Source organism: Ictidomys tridecemlineatus, chromosome 8, assembly GCF_052094955.1.
Source record: "Ictidomys tridecemlineatus isolate mIctTri1 chromosome 8, mIctTri1.hap1, whole genome shotgun sequence".
In the NCBI taxonomy this organism is placed as follows: domain Eukaryota; kingdom Metazoa; phylum Chordata; class Mammalia; order Rodentia; family Sciuridae; genus Ictidomys; species Ictidomys tridecemlineatus.
The window spans coordinates 50,785,529-50,810,644 of NC_135484.1; the positions used below are offsets into that span (position 1 = coordinate 50,785,529).

The 25,116-nt window shown below is 34.0% G+C and overlaps 1 protein-coding gene across 6 annotated transcripts in view; it reads left to right on the forward strand.

Annotated features, from left to right (window-relative positions):
- Positions 1 to 25,116, forward strand: part of Rev3l (REV3 like, DNA directed polymerase zeta catalytic subunit) — a 167,395-nt gene that overhangs the window by 37,647 nt on the left and 104,632 nt on the right. For all 6 annotated transcript variants that reach the window (XR_013424964.1, XR_013424965.1, XM_078019448.1 and 3 more), the window contains 3 exons: positions 11,745 to 11,934; positions 20,191 to 20,265; positions 23,548 to 23,708. Coding sequence is in view for 4 of the 6 variants with exons in the window: in XM_078019448.1 (XP_077875574.1) it covers positions 11,745 to 11,934; positions 20,191 to 20,265; positions 23,548 to 23,708 (426 nt within the window). In the remaining 2 variants the exon portion in view is untranslated. The remainder of the gene's footprint in view (positions 1 to 11,744; positions 11,935 to 20,190; positions 20,266 to 23,547; positions 23,709 to 25,116) is intronic.

The following is a 25,116-nucleotide window of genomic DNA, read 5'->3' on the forward strand; positions in this document are numbered from 1 at the left end:
ACAGGTAATGAGCTTATTAGAAGGGATGGGAAAGGGGTAAAGGGGACACTCGAGAGAGATTGGATGCTCTCAGAGAATAGAGGGACAGCATGCCTCTTCCACAGTCCTTCCCAGGTCCACATCTTGACTTTTGACTGACAGCAGGATAACATCGGACTTTCAAGTCCTCACTGCTCATGCCAACTTTAGGTCACTTTGGCCCATGCTGATTGATTCCAATTGGATTTAAAAAAAAATATTTTTAGTAGTAGATGGACACAATACCTTTATTTTTATTTATTTATTTTTATGTGGTGCTGAGGATGGAACCCAGTGCCCCACATGTGCTAGGCAGGTGCTCTACCACTGAGCTACCACCCCAGCCCATGGATTGTACTTTTTTTTTAATTGGTTCTTTTTAGTTATATGTGACAATAGGATCCATTTTGATATAATTACACAAGCATGGAATATATCATTTTAATTGGTACTCCATTCTTGTGGATGTACATGATGGTAAGATTCACTGTGGGGTATTCTTACATTTACTTAGGAAAATTATGTCAGACTCATTCCACTGTCTTTCTTTTTCCTATGCCCCTTTCCTTCACTCCACTTTGTCTAATCTACTGAACTTTTTTTCTTCCCCTCTACCTCCCTTATTGTGAGTTAGCTTTCACTTAGCATGATAATTCTAGATCCACCATTTACTGGCAAATGTCATAAAGTTACTTTTCTTAATGGCTGAGTAATACTTGATTTTGTGTTATGTGTGTATGTGTACACACACACCACATTTTCTTCATCCAATCATTGTTGAAGGGCACCTAGGTGGCTCTATAATTTTATTCTTTATCATAAATTCTTACATATTTTATGATTAGGAGGAATTATACTTATTTCCCTGGATTCTGGGATATGGTCTGTGAAAAGGGTCACAAAAATCTCCCTTTGAGGGTAACTTGTATTCCTCTTATCAGTGTTATTTTGGGCCTGCATTTTACCTGCAGATAACAGAGGGCTACATGTAAATTGCTTCTCAGAAATGAAAGCATGCAGGAGTCAGCACAGTAGATCCATTTTATAGAATTATTCCTTTAATCTCATGTTCCTACCACTCATGTCTGTCTATGCTCTGTCACTGGCATGGTTGGAAATGGGTTCCTTATGAAATAACAAGGCACTCTTCTGACCCAGGAAATAGCAAGTGTTTTAGAAGCTCTGTGCTAGGAACTGGAGACAAAGATCAAATATATTTTTTATTAAACCACAGTGCTTATCAAATACTATTTTCCATGCTTTCTGTTAGGATTAGAAATAATAAGAATAAGACATGATGCATATATTCAGGAAACTCACATTGTAGGGGGAAATAGTGAAGTTGCTTATCCAGGGATTCGGTCTGAAACTTAAGTGTGGGTTTAAAACCTCATAAGCAGAATTTTTCTTAAATTGTCTGAAATTCACCATATTTTTATTAAATCCAGCAGCAGCATAGTTGCTATTTCTTCAGGAAAGCATTTGTTGAAATTGTTGGTCTGCATTTAGCATTTTTGTTTGTTTGTTTAATTTTTTTTTTTTTAGTGCTAGTTTTCTGGTTTCTCTGGCTGTACATGATGTAGCGTAAAACCCTATGTGCAGTCTTACATTTATCTAGGGTAACGATGTCCATCTCAAATTGCATCTTTTAAACAGCAAAATCACACTTAGTTACCTCTCTTAGAGAGTGATGTTGCTGTTGTTAGAGTCACAAAGGAACTGAGACCAAAAAAGGAACAATAGACACTCCTCCCAGCACTAGAGCATATGTTTGTTTATTTATTTATTTATTAAAGGGTGTTGTTGTTTTTTTTAATGTGGTGCTAAGTATCGAACCCAGTGCCTCACATATGCTAGGCAAAGCGGTTTACCACTGAGCCACAACCCAAGCCCCATTTATTTATTTTTAATTTTTATTGGTACATTTTAATTATACATAATAGTGGGATTCATTGTGACGTATTCACACATGCATATAACATAATTTGATCATTACTTTTCTTTTTCCTCTCCTCTTCCCTCCCCTTTCCTCCCTGTTCCCTTTTCTCTACTCTGTTTGGCTCCCTTCTAATTTCATGACCCTCCCCATCCCTTTTTTTCTTAGCTTCCATACATGAGAGAAAACATTACAACCCTTGACTTTCTGAGTCTATCTTATTTCACTTAACATAATACTCTCAATTCCATTCATTTTCCATTCTTTATGACTGAATAAAACTCCACTGTGTATAGATGACATATTTTCTTTATCCAGTCATCTTTTTATGGGCACTCAGGCTGGTTCCATATTGGCTCTTGTAATTGTGCCAATTACAATGTAAACATTGGTATGGGTATACCTCCTCTATAGTATGCTTAGTTCTATAAATACCAAGGAATGTTATATCTGGATTATATGGTGGTTCCATTTCTAGTCTTTCAAGGAATCTCTATACTGATTTCCATAATGGCTGTACTAATTTACAATCCCCCAAACAGTATATAAGTTTTCCTTTTCCCCACATCCCCATCAACATTTATTATTACTTGTATTCTTGTTGGTTGCTCTTCTGATTGGAGTGAAATGGAATCTCATTATAGTTTTGATTTGCACTTCCCTAATCACTAAAGATGCTGAACATTTTTTTTTTATGTATTAGGTGGCCATTTACATTTCTTTTGAGAACTGTTTGTTTAGTTCATTTATCCATTAATTAAAGATAAATGAAAGCATTTTATTTCCTTAATATGCTTCTTCTATGTCAAATAGATAATTTTGTAGTATATTATTTTAATTTGCTTCTTGCTTCTTAATTTTTAAAGGTTATTTTCTTCATGGAAAGTAGTCTAGTTTGGATTAACATAAGTCCAATATTAGTATGTTAAAACTTTTCTCCCATTTCATTGCATTTCCTTCTCCTTTCTTCTCCTGTTATCATAATACAAATAATTTATGTCTACTCTATAAGACCATCAACATGATTTTAAAATTACTGCTTTATATACCTGTATTTTAAATGAGATAGGAGAGAGTTCCATACAAAATACCCTTTTAGTATTTTGGGTAGGGCAGATCTGCTAGTGATTAATTCTCTCATTTTGTTTATCTAACTATGTTTTGATTTCTTCTTTTTTCCGACTTGGCTCTCCTTTGTTTTTAAAGAATAGCTTCACTAAATACAAAATTCTTAGTTGATTGTATTTTTCCTTTTATCACTCTATATGTCATCTCACTGTCTTTTGGCCTACATGGTTTCTGATGAGAAACTCTACAAATCTTTTTAAGGAAACTTTTTGAGGAATTGCTTTCTTTTGCAGTTTTCAAGGTTTTCTCTGTCTTTTGACATATTCATGATATATTAAGTTTAGCTTTGAATTTGTTGAGTTCATCTTTGAGTTTGTTGAGTTTCTTAATATGCAGATTGTTTTCCTTCAAATTTGAGGAGTTTGGGTTATTATTTCTTCAGTATTCTACTTTTTTCTTTCTCTCCTCTCCTTCTGGGACTCATATTATGCACATATTAGTAGGTGTGATGACATCCTAGAGATCTCTTAGGCTTGCTTCTTTATCTCTTTCTTTTTCTTTTTGTTCTTTAGACTCAAGAATCTGAATGGATCTCTTTTCAAGTTCACTGTCATTTCTTTTGTCTGTTCAAATAGCAGGGCATCAGTAGGTTGTCCTATAATTCAATTCTTATATACTAACTACCTGGAGGTAGCATTAGATCCCACAGGTTAAGCAATAAGTCCACAAGCCTCTTACCATTTCACAAGCCAATTACAAATTCTAGTTTGTGACCTATGCTACTGAATGATCAACTGTAAATTGTCTGTGATCCCCTCTTCAGGTTTCACTAGTTTCCTGGGGTGTCTACAGATCTCAGGGAAATCCTTTATTTACATTCCCATCTGTTATAAAGGTTATTACAAAAGATAAACAATCAGTTTAAAGAGATCCACAGGGCAAAGTATGGAGAAGGACCCTCCTATCCTCTTAGGGTATGTTGTCCTCCAGAAACTTCCATGTGTTCAGCAATCAGAAGCTCTCTGAACCTGGTCCTTTTAGGCTTTTATAGTCTTCATTACCTAGGCATGATTGATTACATCATTGGCCATTGACAATCAGCTTAATTTTCAGTCTCTCCCTTCTTTGGAAGTTGGGGATGGAGCAGAAAGTTCCACATCTAATCTCATGGTTGGTTCCCAGGGGCTCCCATCCAGAGGCTTTCCAGGAACCCCCTAGGCACCAGTCATCTCATTAAATCACAAAAAGAGACCTGGGGATGTGACTCTGTGATAGAGTGCTGACCAAACAATGCCAGAGGCCCTGGGATTAGGTTCTCAGTATTGCAAAACAAAAGATATATGAAAAGATACTCATCACTTAAGAGATTCCAAGGGTTTTAGGAGCTGTGTGGCAAGAACCAAGGGTCACAGAAAAAGTGTTTTTTTATTATATCACAGTATTATATCTCCTCTCATAAGTTTTCACTTAGGCAATTTTACTTTTCATCTCCAGAATTTCTATTTGGTTCTTTTTTGTAATTTCAGTGTCTTTTGCACAAACTTTGCGCTTTTTTCCATTGCTTTCCTTGTTCAGTCCCACCAAAATTTTTCATGGTCACAGATCATACAATGTTGACTTTCGTTTTCAGGTTTCTGTATATATTAGAATATTCTTTTGTTTGGATGAATTTTATTCACATTTCAAATATCAGCTCATGTCACTTCATGGAAACCTTCCTAGATTCTCACAAATCTGTTGTATCTATGAAAGTGATAATAAGATTTTTTAATATTTATTTAAATACCTATCATATCATATTATAATTGCCTATGTACATGTACTCATCTTTATCTCTAAAGCAGACAAAGTTCATGAGGTCAGGGACTGTTATTATGAGCAACCTGTGACCTATCATCTAACATTGGACCTCAGTGAGTTGCTAAATGAATAGAGAATTTATGTCTATATTTATGAATGAAGAAAACAACCATGCTCAGTACTGGAAATACAAAGATATCTTAGACAAATGCCTGAATAAAATAAACCTTTGAAACATCTTATGTTTGAGCAATACAGTTTATATTAGTAATGTGGGATTAATCATTTAAACCAGTGATTCTAGATAAAGCCTTATGTGCTCTATTTGAAACAATAAAATAGCAAAACTAAATTTGAAACCAAAAAGCATTATTTACAAATAAAAGAAGAAAATGAAGAGAACTTTCTAACATATCATACGTCATAAACATCTTCTCATGGTGGGGAATATACTCTAACATTATCTGTTGCTGAGGCCAACAAATTATCTATAGAACAGATAGTATATAGTTTAGACTTTGAGGGCTATAATGTCTGAAAACCTGTTGCAACTTACTCAACTCTACCTGTAGCAAAGGAACCCATAGATCATTCCAAATGGGGTGTGGTGCATCCCAAAAAAGTTTATCTCCAAAAACAGGCAGCAATCAGAATTTGGTGCAAGTGCTGTAAATCTATTACACAGATATAATTAGCTCCCTATTTTTGGAATTTGTCTTCAATTTATTTCCCTATTAGTAATCTAGCATCACTTCATGTTCATTTTCAATTTTCTGCCTAAGATAAATTCTAAATGTAATATACTCTTTCTGAGACTAAGAGTATATCCTTGGGCTGGGTTTGTAGCTTAGCGGTAGAGTGCTCACCTAGTACATGTAAGGTGCTGGGTTTGATGCTCAGTACTACATAAAAATAAATAAATAAAGTAAAGGTAAAAAAAAATAGATGCATCCATTGCCTTTAAAAAAAAAAGTAGATCCTTATGCGTTAGTCAGCTTCCTGATACTGTAGCAAGTACTTGAAATAAACAACTTATAAAATGGAAGTTTATATTAGCTTACCATTTGGAAGTCTATAAGTCAGTTGACCCTGTTGCTTTTCAGGCTCTGAGAATGCAACATACCATGGAAAGGAGCATGTAACTGAGCAAAGCACTTACCTTATGGCCTAGACATGAAAAAGAAGAGAAGAAATTCTGGTTCCATAGTCCCCTTCAAGGGTGTGCCCCCAGTGACCTAAAAACTTCAGGGCTTCACCTTTTAAAGCTTCTTTTGCTTCCCAGTTAAGTGCCAAAGTAGGGATCAAGCCTGTAACACTTGGCCTCTGGGAGACATTCTAGATCCAAACTATAACCTTATAACTTTTTTCATCAAGGATAGATAATTTAACATTTGCTTTCTAACTCTGACTGTGAGCATTTTGTTTTGTTCTTTTTGTGGTTATTGAGAATGGAGAAAGATAGAGTGAAACCTTAGAAGGAAAGAAAGAAAGAAAGACTGGAGGGAAACAGATTGAGAAAATAATAGGGGTATAAAACTTGAAATATTCCAGGAAGAAGAAAATAGAGAAAAATTCCATAACAACAAATTTTCCTACTCACATGCCAAGTTTTTATTTATTTAAAACATTTCGTACATCAAGTTTGAGATTTAGGTGGGGTTTTGCAAATTAGAAATAAAATTTTTTATTTTTCCTAAAATATTCTTTGACTGGCATGATTTTCATTGTGGTTAACCAGTGAGAGAGAGAGAGAGAAAATATATGTGTGTGTCTATATGTGTGTGTATGTATATATATATGGAAAAGTCTAATCAATTGGTTCAGGGATTGGCATCTTACTCTCAGTGGGCCAAATTCTTCCTTTTGTCTGTTTTGTGTATATGAAATTTATTTATTTTTTAATTTTTCCTTTTTTTGGTACTAGGAATTGAACTCAGGGGCACTCACCACTGAGCCACATTCCCAGCCCTATTTTGTATTTTATTTAGAGACAGGATCTCACTTGAGTTGCGTAGTGTATATATATAATATTTTTTTTTTTTTTTTTTTTGCTGAGGTTGCCTTTGAACTCGAAATCCTCCTGCCTCAGCCTCCCAAGCTGCTGGGGTTACAGGCATGCACCACCATGCCTGGCCAAAAATGAAATGTATTATAACATAATTAGGTTCATTGACTTAGTATTGTCAATGGCTGCTTTCAGGTTTTAAAAGGGCAGAGTTATGTAGTTGTATCAGAGACAGTATGGCCCATAAAGCTTAAAAAGTTTAGTATCTTCTACTTTACAGGGAAAGTTTACAAATCCCTAAATTAGAAAAATTGTATATTTAGTCAGTTTACTGAAAATGGATCTACAAATATACAAGTAATTTTTCTACAAATGGGTAACCAAGATTTTAGACACTTAATTTGGAGACCAGATCTAGGAGCTTAAAATACAAAACACAATGTTGAAAAATGACAAGAAATGTTAGAATACAGTGAACTCATAGAACAAGTATGCATTCCATGAAAGATGAATTTCAAAACTCCTACATACTTGTTATAAGAAGCACCTGCCTTCGTTATAAAAAGACCTACTTACACATAGTTGGAAGTAGCCAATTCTATAAAGTTTTGCCCAGTCTTTAAAAAGCAGCAGTTGTATTGTGTGACAAGTTTCAATGGAGCATTGCTGAAATAACTGTTACAGCCTCTGAATTAGGCAACAGTATTCAAATTGAAAAACTCAGACTCAATAAATGTTTGAAATCTGTGTGCATAAGCTTATTCCAAAGATGAGCTTTATTTCTACTGGACATGTAGCCTAAATTCTTTTTGACATGAGTGTAAGACTAGATATGTATAGGTGAAGGAGAAGGGGAGATTGGTTAAAAGATTACAATGTCTCTTTTTTTAATATTTATTTTTTAGTTGTAGATGGACATAATATTTTAATTTAATTTAATTTTTTTAAAGAGAAAGAGAGAGGATTTTTTAATATTTATTTTTAGTTTTCGGTGGACACAACATCTTTTTTTTTTTTTAATGTGGTGCTGAGGATCGAACCCAGCGCTCCGTGTATGCCAGGCGTGAGCGCTACCGCTTGAGCCACATCCCCAACCCTTTCTTGTGTGTGTGTGTGTGTGGTGGTGCTGGCGATTGAACTCAATGCCTTATGCATACAAGGCAAGCATTCTACCAACTGAGTTATACCTCCAGCCCCAATTTTATTTTTTTATATGTGGTGCTGAGGATGGAACCCAAGGCCTGGCATGTATTAGGCGAGCACTTTACTGCTGAGCTACAATCCAAACCCCAGGATACAAAGTTTCTATAAGATAGGATGAGTAACTTCTGGAGATCTGTTTACTGCATGGTGACTAGAGTTAATAATACATACTTAAATGCTAAAGAGATTAGATCTTAAATATTCTCACCAAAAATATTAAGTATAAGGTGACAGATATGTTAATAAGCTTGACTAGTTTATCTCTCAGGAATTTTACAGTATGACACCACACATTTATATGACATAGAGCTAGTGAAGGGAAATAAATGGAGACAGGCTGTATTTGTCAAGACAAAGCAGTGCTATTACAAAACTACAAATATTATAGTAGATATTCTGTTGCCCAAAAGAAATTGATTCTCATATCATTTTTATACATTTCTCTTTATTTAATTTTTGAGTTTATTTTATCTTGTTTCTCATCATTTGCTTTTCTGTGATACTTATTCTATATTAAAAAATGTTAGTGTTATGCCAAGAATTCACATTATGATTGTTCTTCAGGATGTTCTTAAGAAAGGGTGGTGAGCCCAAGAACCAGAGAATGTGTCTGTTGTAATTACTACAGCTTTGAATAGGACTTTAGGTTATTCAGAATAGAGAAGTCCAATGAGCTGGGGACTCTTTCCAAACCCATATACTCAGGTTTTCCTGTAACCCCACTGATTGTTTGTTTATTTTTCCCCCCTTTGCAGTACTGGAAATGGAACCCAGAGACATTCTATCATACACTACATCCCCAGCCTTCTTATTTTATTTTGGAGACTAAATTGCCCATATTAGCCCCAAACTTGCTACCTTCTACCTCAGCTTCCCAAGTCCCTATAATTACAGGCGTATGACATTGGACCAGGCTGATAGTTCTATTGTATTATTTCTCTGTTTACATGGATTTGGTTCTTCACATATTCACAACTTTCATGTTATTCCTTTCTCCTTAAACAGTTATTCCATTTTGCTGAGCATTGTTTCTTTCATTTAATAAATACTTATTAAACATATAAAATGCATTTTGCACTGGGTCCAGGGATATTATGTTCATCCAGACACACACAATATCAACTCCCAAAGAATTTGCCATCAAATGAGCGAGTCAGATAAAGAAAGGGGAAATTATGTAAATTAAGAACTGAGAAATTGAGTGTTAAGGAAGCAAGTTTTGAAAATCAAACCAACATTCAAGCAGTATTACATAGAGCATTGGTTTTAGATTTTGTTGATCTGTTTTCAAATCCTTAAAAGCCATGAGACTCTAAGTTAACTTCAGTGATACTTGCTGGGTTGTTTTAAGTCTTAGGAATAAATAGATGTAAAGCACTTAGCCTAGTGCCTGCTGAATAAATGATGTTTTCCCTTTTTGTAAATCATCATTCAAAATTGTGATTCCAAAGCTTTTAAGTAGATGATTTATCTGGCTTCTACTTCATAAGAAATATGAAAAATGGATATATGATTATTTTGAAGACACTTTATCAGCATTCTGACATAAACTTATTAGAAATCAATTTTTATAATTCTTTTTATAAATCTCACTCCGAATTCCATTAAGGTATATTGACTATCTTAAAAACTTGTAATATTACTTATAAAACATTTTATCACACTAGTAATTCTGAAATCACTGGTCCTGAATTTGTGAACGAAAGAGGGAGTACTTCTCTGTCTCCCCACCTCCTTCATCCTGTAGTTTAATCAAGTTATGTTTTATGTCCAGAGAATAATTTTTATAACCTTTATTCCTGAGTTATTTAAAAAACATTTAAGTAAATCATCAATGAATTGATGAAATGTATTTTCTAAAGACTTGTTATATTTAGAATTTTCTCTATGTGAAGAATATTAAAACAAACATTTTGGAAATTATACAATGTTTTATTTAGAAACAAAGTTCTTGCTTTTCACAGAAAATAATTATTTTGTCTCTTTGAAATTAAGTAGCATAACTATTGCTAAAAATATAAACTGAGGGTTTGAGATTGTAGCTCAGTGGTAGAGTACTTGCTTCGCACATGTGAGGCACTGGATTCAATCCTCAGCACCACATAAATAAATAAAAATAAATAAAATAAAGGTATTGTGTTCATCTATTACAACTATTTTCAAAAATATATAAACCAAGTTTGGTATAGTTGCAGCACAGTTTATATTTCGTCAAAAGTGTGATGATTGATATCAAATCAGAATATTGTCTAGCGGTTACAATTCTTGTAACATTAAATAACAAATCATTCCAGTTTTGTTATACCATATGTAATAAGCATTCAAGATTTGTTGTTTAGAACTACCTTAAAAATGCTAGCTGGGTGTAGTAGTGTATGCCTATAATCCCAGTGGTTCGGGAGGCTGAAGCAAGAGGATCATGAGTTCAAAGCCAGCCTCAGCAAAAGAAAGTTGAGCAACTCAGTGAGACCCTGTCTCTAAATAAAATACAAAAAATAGTTCTGGGGATTTGGCTCAGTGGTTGAGTTCCCCTGAATTCAATACTCGTCCCCCAAAATAAGAAAGCTAATTTCTTATAAGTATAAGCACAAAATATCAACAGTACATAGAATTATTTTATATAAACCATTCTAAGTCAGCATTGAAAATAGTGATCAAATAACTACTTTTGTATCAAAAAAAAAAAAAAACAAGGCCAGTGAGGGATTAAAGTGGAGAAGAAACCTGAGGATAGTGTTGGCAGGACTAGCACAGTAAATAGTGAATGGCTGCACTGCATGAGGAAAATGGACATGTGCTATCATGCTATTCTTCCTATTTGAGTTAGACAAATGGTATATGCCCAGGGATAATGAGGGACAATGCTCTGAAGAAAGACAGGAACCACTTCCATACAGCCCTGCCAAATTCAGGAAACTAATGGTACATCTGCTATTTTGTTGTTGCTGTTGTTACTTTGGATATGTTACTGTTTCTATAGCATTTATTTTGTGGATCCTCACTCAGTGCCAGCTTTTGTGATGGCAAAGTATTGCCATTTACCTTTTACTGCACTTCCTGAAAACTATGCATATTTTTTTCTCTCCCACTCTCCCTCCCTCTTTCTCTGTCATGGTGTTCACTCTGTCCCAGTCCACCAAGTAGAAAATTTAGTTTTCTAGAAATTTATTACCATTGATTTATAGAGGTTTTGTTTTGATTTGGGTTTGTCTTTTTTGTTTGTTTGTAATAGCAGAATTTTATTTTGCCCTCCTCCCCATCTCTAATAGCAAAATTCTATACTCTGAAACTCCTTTTACCCTTTTCTTTCTTGTAAAACTATGTCTTAAAGAAATTTCTTATTTGAAAATTAATGGCAACACAGGCATTCATTGATTTATTTAGTAAACTTTCAATGAATTTTGTAAGGCTCATAACCCTGAGCTATATGGTATTATGGGTGATTCAGTAAAGTAAGTAGTCAGGTTATAAGTGTGAAGTAGTCATTTCACCAAAGCTACTACAATATTTAAATCATAATACAGTGCTTATGCTTATAAAATGCTTCCAAATGTTCTTTTGTTACATATAGTTAATACAGATGACTTTAACTCTAGGTTTTCTTCTACTCCTATGTTAGATAAGCTGTATTGCCATTTCAGTGACTTTGCATTCTGAGTTTTGTATTGTTAAAATGTTTCTCAAATCTAAACTTTATAATATGTTACATTTTAGGTCAGAAGACATGTCTTCATCTGCATGGCATCTTTCCTTACCTCTATGTGCCATACGATGGTTATGGACAGCAGCCAGAAAGCTATCTTTCTCAGATGGCATTCAGTATCGACAGAGCACTTAATGTGGCTTTAGGCAATCCATCTTCCACTGCTCAGCATGTGTTCAAAGTGTCATTAGTATCAGGAATGTAAGTATATGATAATCCTTTTAAAATTTCATTTATCTGTATTTCTTTTGCTATTCTAGTTAAAGGAAAACATTCAGTTAAAATATATTGTTTGTATTCCTTTTACTTTCCCTGTAAAGGGAAATTTCTTGAAGTAAATTTTTGTTGGAATAAATGATGATTAACAGTGTTTTTTTATGTTTTAAATCTTTTCCATTTGTTTCCTAGGATTGTAGAAATTCATGTGATTCATATTTATCTATTAAGTAGTTTCTCTGTGCCATATTACTATTCAAGGCACTTGATGTGTTAGCTTTCTGTTCCTGTAACAAAATACCTGATATAATCAACTTAAAAAGAGAAAAGGGTTATTTTGGCTCATAGTTTCAGAGTTTACAATCCTTGGTAGGTTTGCCCCATTGCTTTGGGCCTGTGGCCAGACAGTACATCACTGTGGGAAGATACAACAAAACTGCTCACCACATGGCCAAGGAGAAAAGGAAAGACTGTGATTCCATGATTCCCCTTTAAAGAAATCCCCTTAATGACCTAAAGAGATCCCATAAAGCCTGCCTCTTAAAGCTTCTACCACCTCCGAAAGTGTCACCTTGGTGAACTTGAGCATGTGGGCCTTTTGGGGGGCATTCAAGATCTAAACTGTAGGTTGGTCCTGTGACACATACCTATTATCCCAGTGACCCTGAAGGCTGAGGCAGGAGGATCGCAAGTTCAAAACCAGCCTCAGTGACTTAGCATGACCTGTTTCAAAAACTAAAAAGGACTGGGTTTGTATCTCAGTGGTAGATCACCTCTAAGTTCATTCCTCAGTACAAAAAAAAAAAGGAAAAAAAATCAAAACTGTAGAGCTTGGAATATATTGTTGAGCAAAACAAAAATCTCTGCTCCTATGCTGGTTACACTCTAGCAGTGGAAAACATAATAATGTATACATATAACATGAAGTAAAACCATTTGTTTGTTGTGTAATTACTACTATAGAAGAAGAGAAGATGGAGAGCAGGATAAGAAGGATCAGTTGTAAAGGACTAGGAAGTAGACTGGTGGCAAATTTATATAGGGTAATTAGGAAAGGTCTCATTGACAAGGTCAATGATATTTAAACAAACATGTGAAGAGCATAAGGAAGTAGAAACAGCATGGAAGCCAGGAGTGAGAAGTTGGATAAAAGGAGGTTGAGAAAGATACGAGAGGATGGAGATCAGGTAGGCTAGTGGTACTCAAAGTATGGTATCCATACTTTGGCTTCCAGTACAGCTGTGAGAACATAGCTCTCATATTTCCAAATACAGGGAATGCAATTAAAAAGTGGCCTTTCTACTATGTGGTTAAATCCTATGAATCACTCCATGTAACCTGAATCTGCTTTCCATAGGCTGGTTTTAACTAGTGACTGAACATGGTAAGGACACTAAGGCAGTCTGTTCCTGAGAAGCTTGAGACTCTCCTACAGCCATGTTATATACTTCAGTTAGAATCATATCACAGATATTTTCTCCATTCTTCTCTTCTTCACATGGGACCTGATTAGTATCTGGGTCTGGTGATGGTTCCAACTCTTCTGCCTCTTTCCCTCATTTTCTCTCACAGGTGCCTTCCCTAATAAATATCTTGGACATTTGTTGTTTGTTTCTCAGAAGACTTGGAGTAACAGGCTTAGAAATTTGAAAGAAAAACATTGTTGGACCCCACTCCAGAGCTACTGAATCAGAAACTGATGATGGCCCCCAGGAATCTGTGTTTTAATAAATCTTTCTGATAATTCTCATGCATACTAAAGTTTCTGAATCACTGCAGGAGACTCTTCCAAGAACTTTGAATTTAACTGTGAGCTATTGCATGATTTTGAGCAACCCAAGTCTGACTAAAGTTGGAGGGATTATTTTAGCAACTGTGTAGCAGGACACAGATTGTTGGAGGACATAGGTAGAAGGGAGAGTAGTAGGATTCTGTTTCATCAATCTGGGTAAAAAAAATATGGTGGCTTGAGTTAGTGTAGTAGCATGAGTAGTGTGAAGTGGTCAGTTTCTGAATCTGTACTGAGGGTCGAGATTTTCTGTCTCATTGGATGAAGGTTGTGAGAGCGCAGTCAAGAATGTCTATAAAATTCTGAGCCTGAGTCTTTACAGTATCTGATAACCAATATTCTATTTTCTACTTTGAGATAAAAATCTATAAGTAAGAACATGCCATATTTGCCTTTCTGCATTTGACTTATTTTCATTAGCACAATATCCTCCATGTTGTTCCACCCATGTTGCTGCAAATGACAGAGTTCTATTCATTTTTATGGCAGAATAATATTCCATTGTGTATATGTGCTTCATTGGCTTTACTTATTCATCTATCCGTGGATACCTCTCTTGATCATCCCATCTCTTAGCTTTTGTGAACAGTGCTGCAGTAAACATGAAAGTGCAGATGTCTTTTTGGTACAAGCTGATTTCAACTCCTTTGGATGTATACCTAGTAGTGGGAGAGCCAAATTACTTGGTAGTATTATTTTCAGAAACCACCATACTATTTTCCATAATGGCTATATTAATTTGCATTACAGCAACAGTGTATTGGATTTCCCCTTTATCTGTATGCTTGCCAGCATTTGTTACTTTTTGTCTTCTTGATAACAGCAAGGAGTAACATAACATCTCATTTTGGTTTTGATTTGCATTTCCATAATGATTAATGATATAGAGCATTTTGCCATATATTTGTCATTTGTATATCCTCTTTTGAGAAACATCTATTCAGGACATTTGCTTATTTTTAAATTAGATTTTGGGTTTTTTTTTTTTTACTTTTGAATTCCTCATGTTCTAGATATGAATTCTTTGTTCACATGAATAGTTTGCAGACAATTTCTCTCGTATAGGTTGTCTCTTCACTCTATTGATTGTTTTGTTTGCTATACAAAAACTTTTAGTGTTTCCCCTTATTTCTTCCTAGTTTCATGTTTCACATGTAAGGTTTTGATAGATTTTCAGCTGATTTTTTTAATATAAAAGATAGGGATCTAGTTTCTTTCCTCTGCATATGGATATCTCATTTTCCTATTACCACTTATCGAAGAGACTTTCCTTTCTCCAATGTATGTTCTTGCTGCCTTTGTCAAAAATTAGTTGGCCATAAATACATAGCTTAATTTCTGGGTTCCTTATTCAATCAGTCTGTTAATTGATTTTTATACTAGTTTCATGATGTTTTAGTTACTGTTGCTTTTTTATATGTTTTGAAGTCAGGTGTTATGCCTCTAGCTTTGTTCTTTTGCTCAGGATTGCTTTGGCTGTGTGTGACCTTTTGTGGTTCCCTGTAATTTTAGAAGTGTTTTTGTTGTTGTTGTTGTTGTTTTGTTCTTGTATTAGGGATTGAACCCAGGGACGCTTAACCACTGAGCTATAACCCCAATCCTTTTTTATATTTTAATTTAGAGACAGGATTTCACTGAATTGCTTAGGGCCTCGCTAAGTTGCTGAGGCTGGCTTTGAACTTTGAATCCTCCTGCCTCAGCCTCCCAAATTGCTGAGATTACAGGTATGTGCTTCTAAGCCCAGTTGTCTTATTTCTATGAGGGATGTCTTTGGAATTTTTATAACAATTACATTGAATCTATATGTCACTTTGGATAGTAGAGAGAGTTTAACAACGTTAGTTTTTCCCAATTCATGGACATGGGGTGTCTTTCCATGTTTATGTGTATGCATGTGTCCTCCTTTATTTCTTTCTCTAGTGTTCTGTAATTTTCATTGTAGAGAGCATTAATTTCCTTCATTGAATTTATTCTTAGGGGGTTTGGGTTTTGGTTTTGGTTTTTGGTAGCTAGGAAAAATAGGATTGCCTTCTTGATTTTATTCTCAGCATTTTCATTATTGGCATAATCAGCAACCTTACTAAATTCATATATCGTTTTTTTAACTTTGTTTATTTGTTTGTTTTTTGGGTTTTTTTTGCAGAGTGTTTAGTTTTTGTTTTTGTTTGTTTGTTGTTGTTTTGTGGTATTGGGAATTGAACCCAGAGCTTCATGCTTTCCAGGCAAGCACCCTTCCATTGGGCCACATCCCCAACCTAGATTTCTTTGTGTACAAAATCATGCCACCTGCTAACAGGAATAATTTGACCTCCTTCTATATAATTGGTTTGCTTTTTATTTATTTCTCTTATTGCTCTGGCTAACACTTGGCAATGATATATTACATTAAGAGTGGTGAAAGTAGACATTTTGTCTTGTTAGAAAAAACAATTTCCACTTTTCCAATTGATGTGATATAGGCTGTCGAGTTGTCATATATGGCCCATATATGAGGTATATTTCTTCTACATCTAATTTTTATCAAATGTTTTTCTCCATCTATTACAATAATCATAAGATTTTCATCCTTCATTCTGTTTATATTTATCTTTGTATATGTTGAAACCACCCTTGCAACCCAGGAATAAGTCCCATTTGATTATGGTATACAATATTTTTGGCATGCCATTGGTTTTTTTTTTTTAGAGAGAGAGAGAAGAGAGAATTTTTTTAATATTTATTTTTTAGTTTTCGGCGGACACAACATCTTTGTTTGTATGTGGTGCTGAGGATCGAATCTGGGCCACACGCATGCCAGGCGAGCGTGCTACCGCTTGAGCCACATCCCCAGCCCATGCCATTGGTTTTGATTTGCTGGTATTTTGTTGAGAATTTTTGCATCTGTATTCATTAGAGATATTTGTCTATAATTTGTTGTTGTTGTGTCCTTGTCTAGCTTTGGTATCAAGATATTGCTGGTCTCCTAGGATAAATTGTAAGGGTTGCTTCCATTTCCATACTTTGGAGTAGTTTAAGAGAATTGGCATTAATTCTTTAAAAGTTTGATAACAAATTCATCAGTGAAGCCATTCTATCTACTCCTGGATTTTTCTGTGTTGGAAAACTTTTTATTACTTATTCAGTCTTACTACTTGTTACTTATCTGTTCAGATTTGTTATGTCCTCATGGTTCAGTTTTGGTAGGCCATATGTCTCCAGTAATTTATCCGTTTCTTTTTATTTTTTTCCAATTTCTTGGAATATGATTGTTTATAATAGTCCTCAGTGATTCTGTGTATTTTTGTGTTGTCAGTTGTAATGTCTTCTTTCATGTCTGATTTTGTTTATTTGAATCTTTTTGTTGTTTTGTTGTTATTCTAACAAACCATCTCTTCATTTCATTGATATTTTGTATTTTTTCTATTCTGGTCTTTGTTACTATTGTTTTTGTTTTGTTTTGAAGAGAGATATGGTTGATATGTACACTGATGAAATTTAGGTGTTGAAATCTCCAACTATTGCTGGACTTGGTGTCACACGCCTATAATCCCAGCAGCTCCAGAGGCTAAGACAGGAGGATCTTGAGTTCAAAGCCAGTCTCAGCAATGGCAAGGTGCTGAGCAATTCAGTGAGACTCTGTCTCTAAATAAAATACAAATAGGCTGGGGATGTCATTCGGTGACTGAGTGCCCCTGAGTTTAATCCCTGGTACCCCTCCTTCAAAAAAAGAAAAAGAAAAAATCTCTATAATAGATATTAGACTATCTCTCCTTATAGATTGCTTTTATTTGCTTTGTATAATTGGGTGTTTCAATGTTGGGTATATATGTATTTACAAATGTTATTTCCTCTTGCTAGATGAATTCGTTTATCATTATATGGTAATCTTTCTTGTCTCTTTTTCGGTTATTTTTAACTTAATCTATTTTATTAGATTCATCTGCTTTGCATTTGTATTACATCTTTTTCCATCTTTTAATTTTCAATCTGTATCTTCACTGGCGAAGAGAGTTTCTTCCATTTAAACCCATTCTGCCAGTCCAATATCTTTTAGTTAGGGAAATTGATGTACTTAAATTCAAGGTTATTATTGATAGATGCATACTCTTGTCATTCTGTTGATACCCCCTCTCCCTGGTTTTGTGTATTGTTTGTTCTTTCTTTCTCTCTTTATTATCTTTGTTATTTAACCATTTCCATATTGATTGTGTTTGATTCTCTTCTTTTTTTGTGTGCCTTCTCTACTATTGAATTTTGTACTTTTGTGTATTTCATGAGAGTAATAATCATCTTTTCACTTCTAGTGAGAAATTGCTTAAACATTTGTTGTAGTGCCTGGTAATAATAAATTCCCTCAGTTTTTGCTTGTCTTGAAAAGTATTTATCCTTTATTTTTGTAAATAGCTTTGCTGGGTGTAGTATTTTTGGGTTGGCAATTTTTTCTTTCAGGACTTTTAACATATGACCCATTTTCTCCTTTCCTATAAGGTTTCTGCTAAGAAGTCTGCTTTTATCCTAATGAGTTCTGTTTTAGGTGACTTGACACTTCTCTTACTGTTTTTAGAATTTTCTCCTTTTTTTTCTTTTTTTTTTTTTTGAGTTTGACAGTTTGGCTGTAATATGCTTTGGAGAGAGAGTCCTTTTTGATCAAATCCTTTGAGCTTCCTGGACCTGGCTATTCATATATTTTCTAAAAATTGGAAAGTTTTAAGCAGTTATTTTGTTGACTAAGTTTTGTGTGTCTTTTTCCTTCTCAGGTTCTCAGAAGGTGGAAGTTTGCTTGTTTAATGGTGTCCCATATGTCTTGAAAGCTTTCCTCATTCATTAAAAAAAAAAAAATCTGATGGGGTTATTTTAAAAGTACTATCTACAAGATTAGAAAATTTTTATTCTATATGTTCAATTCTATTATTTTTTATTTCATTCATTGAGATTTTTTTTTAACTCCAAGATTTCTTTCTTTTCTCTGTTTCTTTTTTACTTATAAAGAAAAAGAGGTTTATTTTGTCTCATAGTTCTGGTAGTACAAGGTCAAGAGATCTCATTTGGTGATGGCCTTCTTGCTGACAGAATCCAGAGGTGACAGGGTACATACTACCTTGAGAAAGTCAAGAAGCTCAAGAGATCTAGCCAAACTTTTTGTCATAGTAGTCCCACTCTCAAGTTGACCCACTAACCTATTAATCTATTAATTGCCCATTAGGGCAGAACCTTAGTCATCTCTTCATAATAAGAATTAAATTTCAGCATGATTTTCAGAGGGGACACCAAGATAGTTCTTTTTCATAGTCTCTTTTTGCTGAATTTCTCCTTTATATCACAAATTGACTTTCTAATTTCAGGGAATTGCCTGTATTCTCTTCCATTTTATTTTCTTAAAACTCCTTCTTTTGGATTTTTTTGTAGAGCAATTCATTTATTTCCTTTTCTTTGGAATTTATTGCTAGAGAGTTATTGTATTTCTTTGAAAGCATTATGTTACCTTGTTTTTTCATCCTTCTCTATATTAATATTTGTGCATCTGGTGGGTCAGTTTTGTACCAATTTATAGTAAAACTTTTGGCTAGTCATGTGTCTTAGAGTTTGGGTTGGATATGTTGTGTTAGCTTTGGTTACACGTGGTCATGTTAATAACTGTAGCTTCTTTAGCCCTAATCAGTGCTGGCAATGTCTGCAAATGTCTCAGTAGCCTAGGCTACAGGGGTTGTGGGATTGCACTGCCAGGTGGGAAGCACCTCCCTTAGGCAGGGCCAGCAAATATACCAGCACTCATCACTTTCTGTGTGTCATGTTAGGGTGGAGCTACCTTGGTCATCCCAGCTGTATATGACACCCCAGGTAGTAGAGTGGGGTGCCTGTCAGGATCTAAGGGCTACACAGGACCCTGGCTTTACTAATGGGCCTAGATGGTTTTCCTGTAAGTGCCTAAGAACTCTACTGATGTTTTTTGAATAGCCACTGCAGGATGACTTACCCAGGAAGGTCTACCTAGATGTGTCCTTGAGTTAGAATGGGTGGTTGAGGCTGAGCATCTGCTTCTCAGGACTTCAGTAGGCTGAGCTAGTAAGAATAGGTTGCTTCTCTACTTCTGTGAATCACAGAAATATCACTGAGGCTGCCTGGTTGCTTCTTGGGGGTCTCAGCAGGTGAACCAAAGGAAAGGCTGCTTCTAGCTATTATAGGTAGATGGTTAAGAGTAACTTTTTAATACAGTCATAATGATTGCAATTAAGACAAAAATGGTTTACTTCTTCTTTTTGTCTCTAGTTTTCTCAAAGTTGTATTTTAAAAGCCTCAATATTTTATGTTATAGGTTAAACTGAAAGGTCTTAGATTTTTTTTTTTAGTTGTTTGTTTTTTGAATAATATTGAAATAAGACCAAATTAAACTGAATCTAATTAGGGTAATAAGTTGCATTACTTCTTTTATGAATGATGAAAGTAATTTAACATATGTCTTTCTTATATTTCAGGCCTTTTTATGGTTATCATGAGAAGGAAAGACACTTTATGAAGATCTATCTTTATAATCCTGCAATGGTGAAAAGGTACAAAGATAAATGAAACCAAAACACAAAATAACTAAGATTTATTATTTTTATCATTGAAAATAAAGACTAGAAGAAAGGCCTATATAGTTTGTAACATGATAGAAAAAGAGACCCTAAAATGTACATATATGTGTAAACATAGAGACCCATGGCTACGACTATAGAATGGGTATTTTAAAGGTGTAGGGACCCTGGTTTATGACCCCCATCTGGTTTATTCCTGTCTTAGATGTAGAAAGTTTGTAAAAGTAGGTAAGGAGAAATGAGAGCTGCCTTATATTATGATATTAGTGTCCTGCTAGCAAGATCAGATATTTAATACTAAAGACAAGCTTCGTCTTAAATTTCAAAGCAAGGAGAAATTTGTGAAAGAGAGACCAATGTACAGAGACTTCCTGTTGAGTCCTTACTAACTGTTAGTAAAATTTTATATACTGAACTTTTTTTGTTAGTTTTGGTTGTTTTTGTTCTCCTCCTCTTCCTTTTCCCCTCCCCCTTAATTAATCTCTGCTACTAGTTTATTCTCTCACTTATCCTGGAGCCCAAATTATTGAGAACAGGAAAGGCACATATATAAATTTTATTATCCTTTCAGATTCATGACAAGAGTTTTCATTGTATATGATAATAAGCTAAGGTAAAAATAGATTTGGAGAAATGCTGAGTATTGTTTTTTTCCAGGAGATTCTCTCTGCCAGTAGGCATTGGCTTCCAAAAGTTAATCTTTTGGTAAGACACAAATTGAATGTTTTCCTAAAATGAATTAAGGTACTATGATAGGCATAACTACCAAAGATGTCAGGTTTATTCTGAATTAAATCAGTTGACTGCTAATCCCACTTGATCTTTTTTTCTCTACATAACCAGCGAAAACTAGTTTTTTTTACAGACTGCAAAATAGCTTCTGTTTATGTAAGGTACCAAAATAATTTTTAAAAATAGTCACATAAACACAGTTAAAAAAAATTGGGGTGTGGGTGCCAGTTCCCCTTTACTTACTTTCTTATAATCAGAAGTACAAAAGAACAATCACCACGGATTCTTACCATCTCCCACAAATTCAGTAGTAAGAAAATAAACTTTACTCATTTTTCCTTTTCTCATTCATAAGTTGCTCTCCAGTGGGAATCACGACTAAAAGTTTTATAAATCTTTTATAAATCATCTACAAAGTATAATTTTACTTAAAGTATAAATATATTTTTCTTCCTTGTACCTGTAGCAATTAAATACTTACTAAATTATTATCAATAAGTTCTCTTTACATTATGTAGCCAGCTTATCACAATACCTATCTGAAACCTCTGATTTATTAATGGATTTGTTTATTCATTTTTAAAAAAACAAAATTTGTAAGGTATCTACATTATTTGATGCACTGTGGAAGCTTCTGGGTAAACAGTAATGAGCAAAGTTTGAATGGTTCTTGCCTTTAGGGAATTTACAGCAAAACAAGGGAACAGTAAATTAGTAACCCAATCATATAACCAAAAATCATGTTAAATACTCTGAAGGAAAGGATAGGGTGTTAATGAAAGAAAATATTTTTTCCTTTTTTGTTATTTTTTATTTTAACATTGTACGTTAGTCATTTGCATTATAACATTTAACTAATACATAGTGCAGTGGTAAAGAGTGAATGTGAAACTAGATTGCCTTTTTCAACACCTGGATCTACTGCTTGCTAGCCTGGTGACTTTAGGCAAGATATTTAATTTCTTTATGCCTTAGCTTCCTCATCTTTAATAGGGTTGATATTAGTGTGCTTTATTCTAATGACTAAGTCCAGTTTTTATCTCCCATTTGTTCTTTATTCCAATATAGCTCTTACTTACCCAACCATACTACTGAATTTGCTTTCTCAAATTGCAAAATCCAATTTTTTGTTTTTACCTTTTGACCTTGTGGTAATAATAATGAGATCTTCAAACAATCCCAAATGTTGGCTTCTGAAATATGAACTTTATTTCCTCATACATGTCTGATCATTCATATATCTGCCATTTCATTGGTTCTTTTTGAAATATTTGTTGTTGTTCCTTAGGGTTCTACCTTAGGTTCATTGTTTCTCTCTATACTTTCTTCTCTTTGCAGCCTTATCTACTTCTATACTTTTATTTTTATTTTCTTAATTTTTATGCATTTGACTTCCAAGTGTGTATTAACAGCCCAAATTTTTCTCAAGCACCCCTGATCAATGTATCAAACCATCTGCTGGATAAATGAAATAGCACTATGGATAAGAGTGAGGGCTCACAAGTCAGAGAAATTTTGATGTGAACTTCAGTTCTATTTTTTATTTGTATGATTTTTGACAACCTTTCCCATTTCTTATAAAATGGGGGTGATAGTACCATAGGCTTGTAGTAAGGATTGAGATTAAATATTTAAACCACTTAGCACAGTATCTAGTATATAGTGCTCAAAAATATGTTAGCTACTTCTACAGTATTAATAAAATTATTCTTATCCTAATCTTCATTGTCATTAATCTCCAAAGTTACATAGAAATCTGCCTGAATTGTCGTTGTATCTAAACCCCTTTATGTCTATAAAGCTAAGTTTTATTTTATTTACATGAAAAACTATTTCCTCTCTTCAGAGAGAGATAAACCTCTAGTTAATCATTTAATCTCCTGCCTAGACATCCTTCTAATATACTTCCGCTGAGTAGTACTTATTATGCTATTATAATTGTCTGTTGTTTGTATTCCCCATCATCAAGGAAAAAACTCTACGAAAGAAAAATATTAAAATGGTAGTACTTCTGATTGATGAGATTAAAAGTGATATTTCTTTTTAGAATTTTCATGTAGTCTCTGCAAAATATATTTTAAAAATCTTTGTTGACATTTTGATTGTTTCAATAGTTTTAAATTGGTTAAAGTAAAAATATTCTACATTCATGATTTCATTTTGTTCAGAACATGCACATTTACTTTAAAACTTGACTTAAGCTTTTAATTTTTAACAGAATACAAATTTCCAATAAAATTGAAATGAATATTTCGTGTAATGAAAGATCGTTTTGTTCTGTATACAAAGAACATGCCTTTCCATGACCCAGTAAGTCTTATGTATGGACAATACTACGTGTTGTTTATGTCTTTATCAGTTGATAGACATTTTGGGTTGTTTCCACTTTTTGACTACTATGAACAGTGCCTTTATGAACATTCATATACAAGTTTCTGTGTAGCCCAGACTTCCATGTATGTATAATTGTTTTGCTTAACATTTTAGAGAACATAATTTTATAACTCTTTTTTTCTAATTTAGGATATGTGAACTTTTGCAAAGTGGAGCCATAATGAATAAATTTTACCAGCCACATGAAGCACATATTCCCTACCTCCTACAGCTCTTCATTGACTACAATCTCTATGGAATGAATTTAATAAATCTGGCTGCTGTCAAGTTCCGAAAAGCAAGAAGGAAAAGTAAGGTTAATTTTCAAGTTCAAATTAAGACTTTGAAACTAATGTCACATAGGTAACAATTTATAAAATAACATTTTTAGAAAATAAATGCTAAATGGAAAAAGAATTTTAAAATATACAAAATGAGATTTGAAATTATCAGGAAAAGCATCTAAAAAGAAAATTTAATTCTGAAAGATTTATATAGATAAAATTCACATGATAATTTGAGGTTTTCAGTATATTCAGATTTGCCCAACTATCACCAGAAATTTAGAACATTTTGATTATCTATGGAAGAAATATGTACCATTTAACAAGCTTCTCATGCCTACTACCACTAAGGAACAACTAATCTATTTTCTATCTCTATCCATCCTGTGCATCTTATATAAGTGGACTCATGTAATATTTCTGTTTAGCATAATATTCTGAAGGTTCATCTGTTTTGTAGTGTGTATTAATACTTCATTCCTTTTTATGGCCCAATAATCTGTATGTGGATATACTATATTTTGTTTATCTCTTCATCAGTTGATCAACTTCTTAGATTGTTTCTACCTTTTGATTACTATGAAAAAATGCCTTTATGAACATTCATTTACAAGTGTTTGTATAGTCATGTATTTTTATTTCTCTTGGCCATATACCTAGGAGCAGAATTTCTGGGTCAAATAGTCTAATATCCTTTCATTCTCATCAAATTCTTTCCCTTCTACTTCTTGTCAAACAAAACTAACATTTTTCTTCCAGCCCTAACATTCTAACTGCCTTTTTTTTCTCTTTCTGCCAAACTTAATAAATCAGGGATTAGCATTTTTGTTTCTTAGTTTACCACCTAGTCTCTTTTGGTTTAATTTCCCTTTTTATCACACCAAAAGCGTGCTTTGAAGCGTAGCAAGGGAGGATTTTTGGTTTCCTTGAATAGCGAGACTGGTTTAAAGGGGATCAATCCTCCTGCTAAAATAACATTTAAAGGCTGCAAAAAATTGAAAGAATAAAATTTTTAATGTATCAAAGAGTTTGTAAACATGAAGACTTGTAGGCCAAAGGAATAGACAAAGGGGAATGAATGGAAGGGAATGGGACAGGAATAGGAAAGACAGAGGAATGAATCTGACATAATTTTCCTATGTACACATATGAGTACACTATAGTGAATCTCCAAATCATGTATAACCACAAGACTGGGATTCTAATTAGAATAAGATATGCTTCATGTTTGTCTAAATAAATATGTTATGTGCAACTAAAAAGAACAAAAGAAAGAACAAAAGAAAAATAGTGCTGAGAGCAACTGTTGCCCTGAGGATATTTATAAATCCTTGAAAATTTAGAATCTTCTCTGCAATAACCCTATCAGATGTGAGAGACAGAAATCAAAGCTCAGGGCCACCTGTCAGGTTAAACTCTCCACAGAATAAGATAG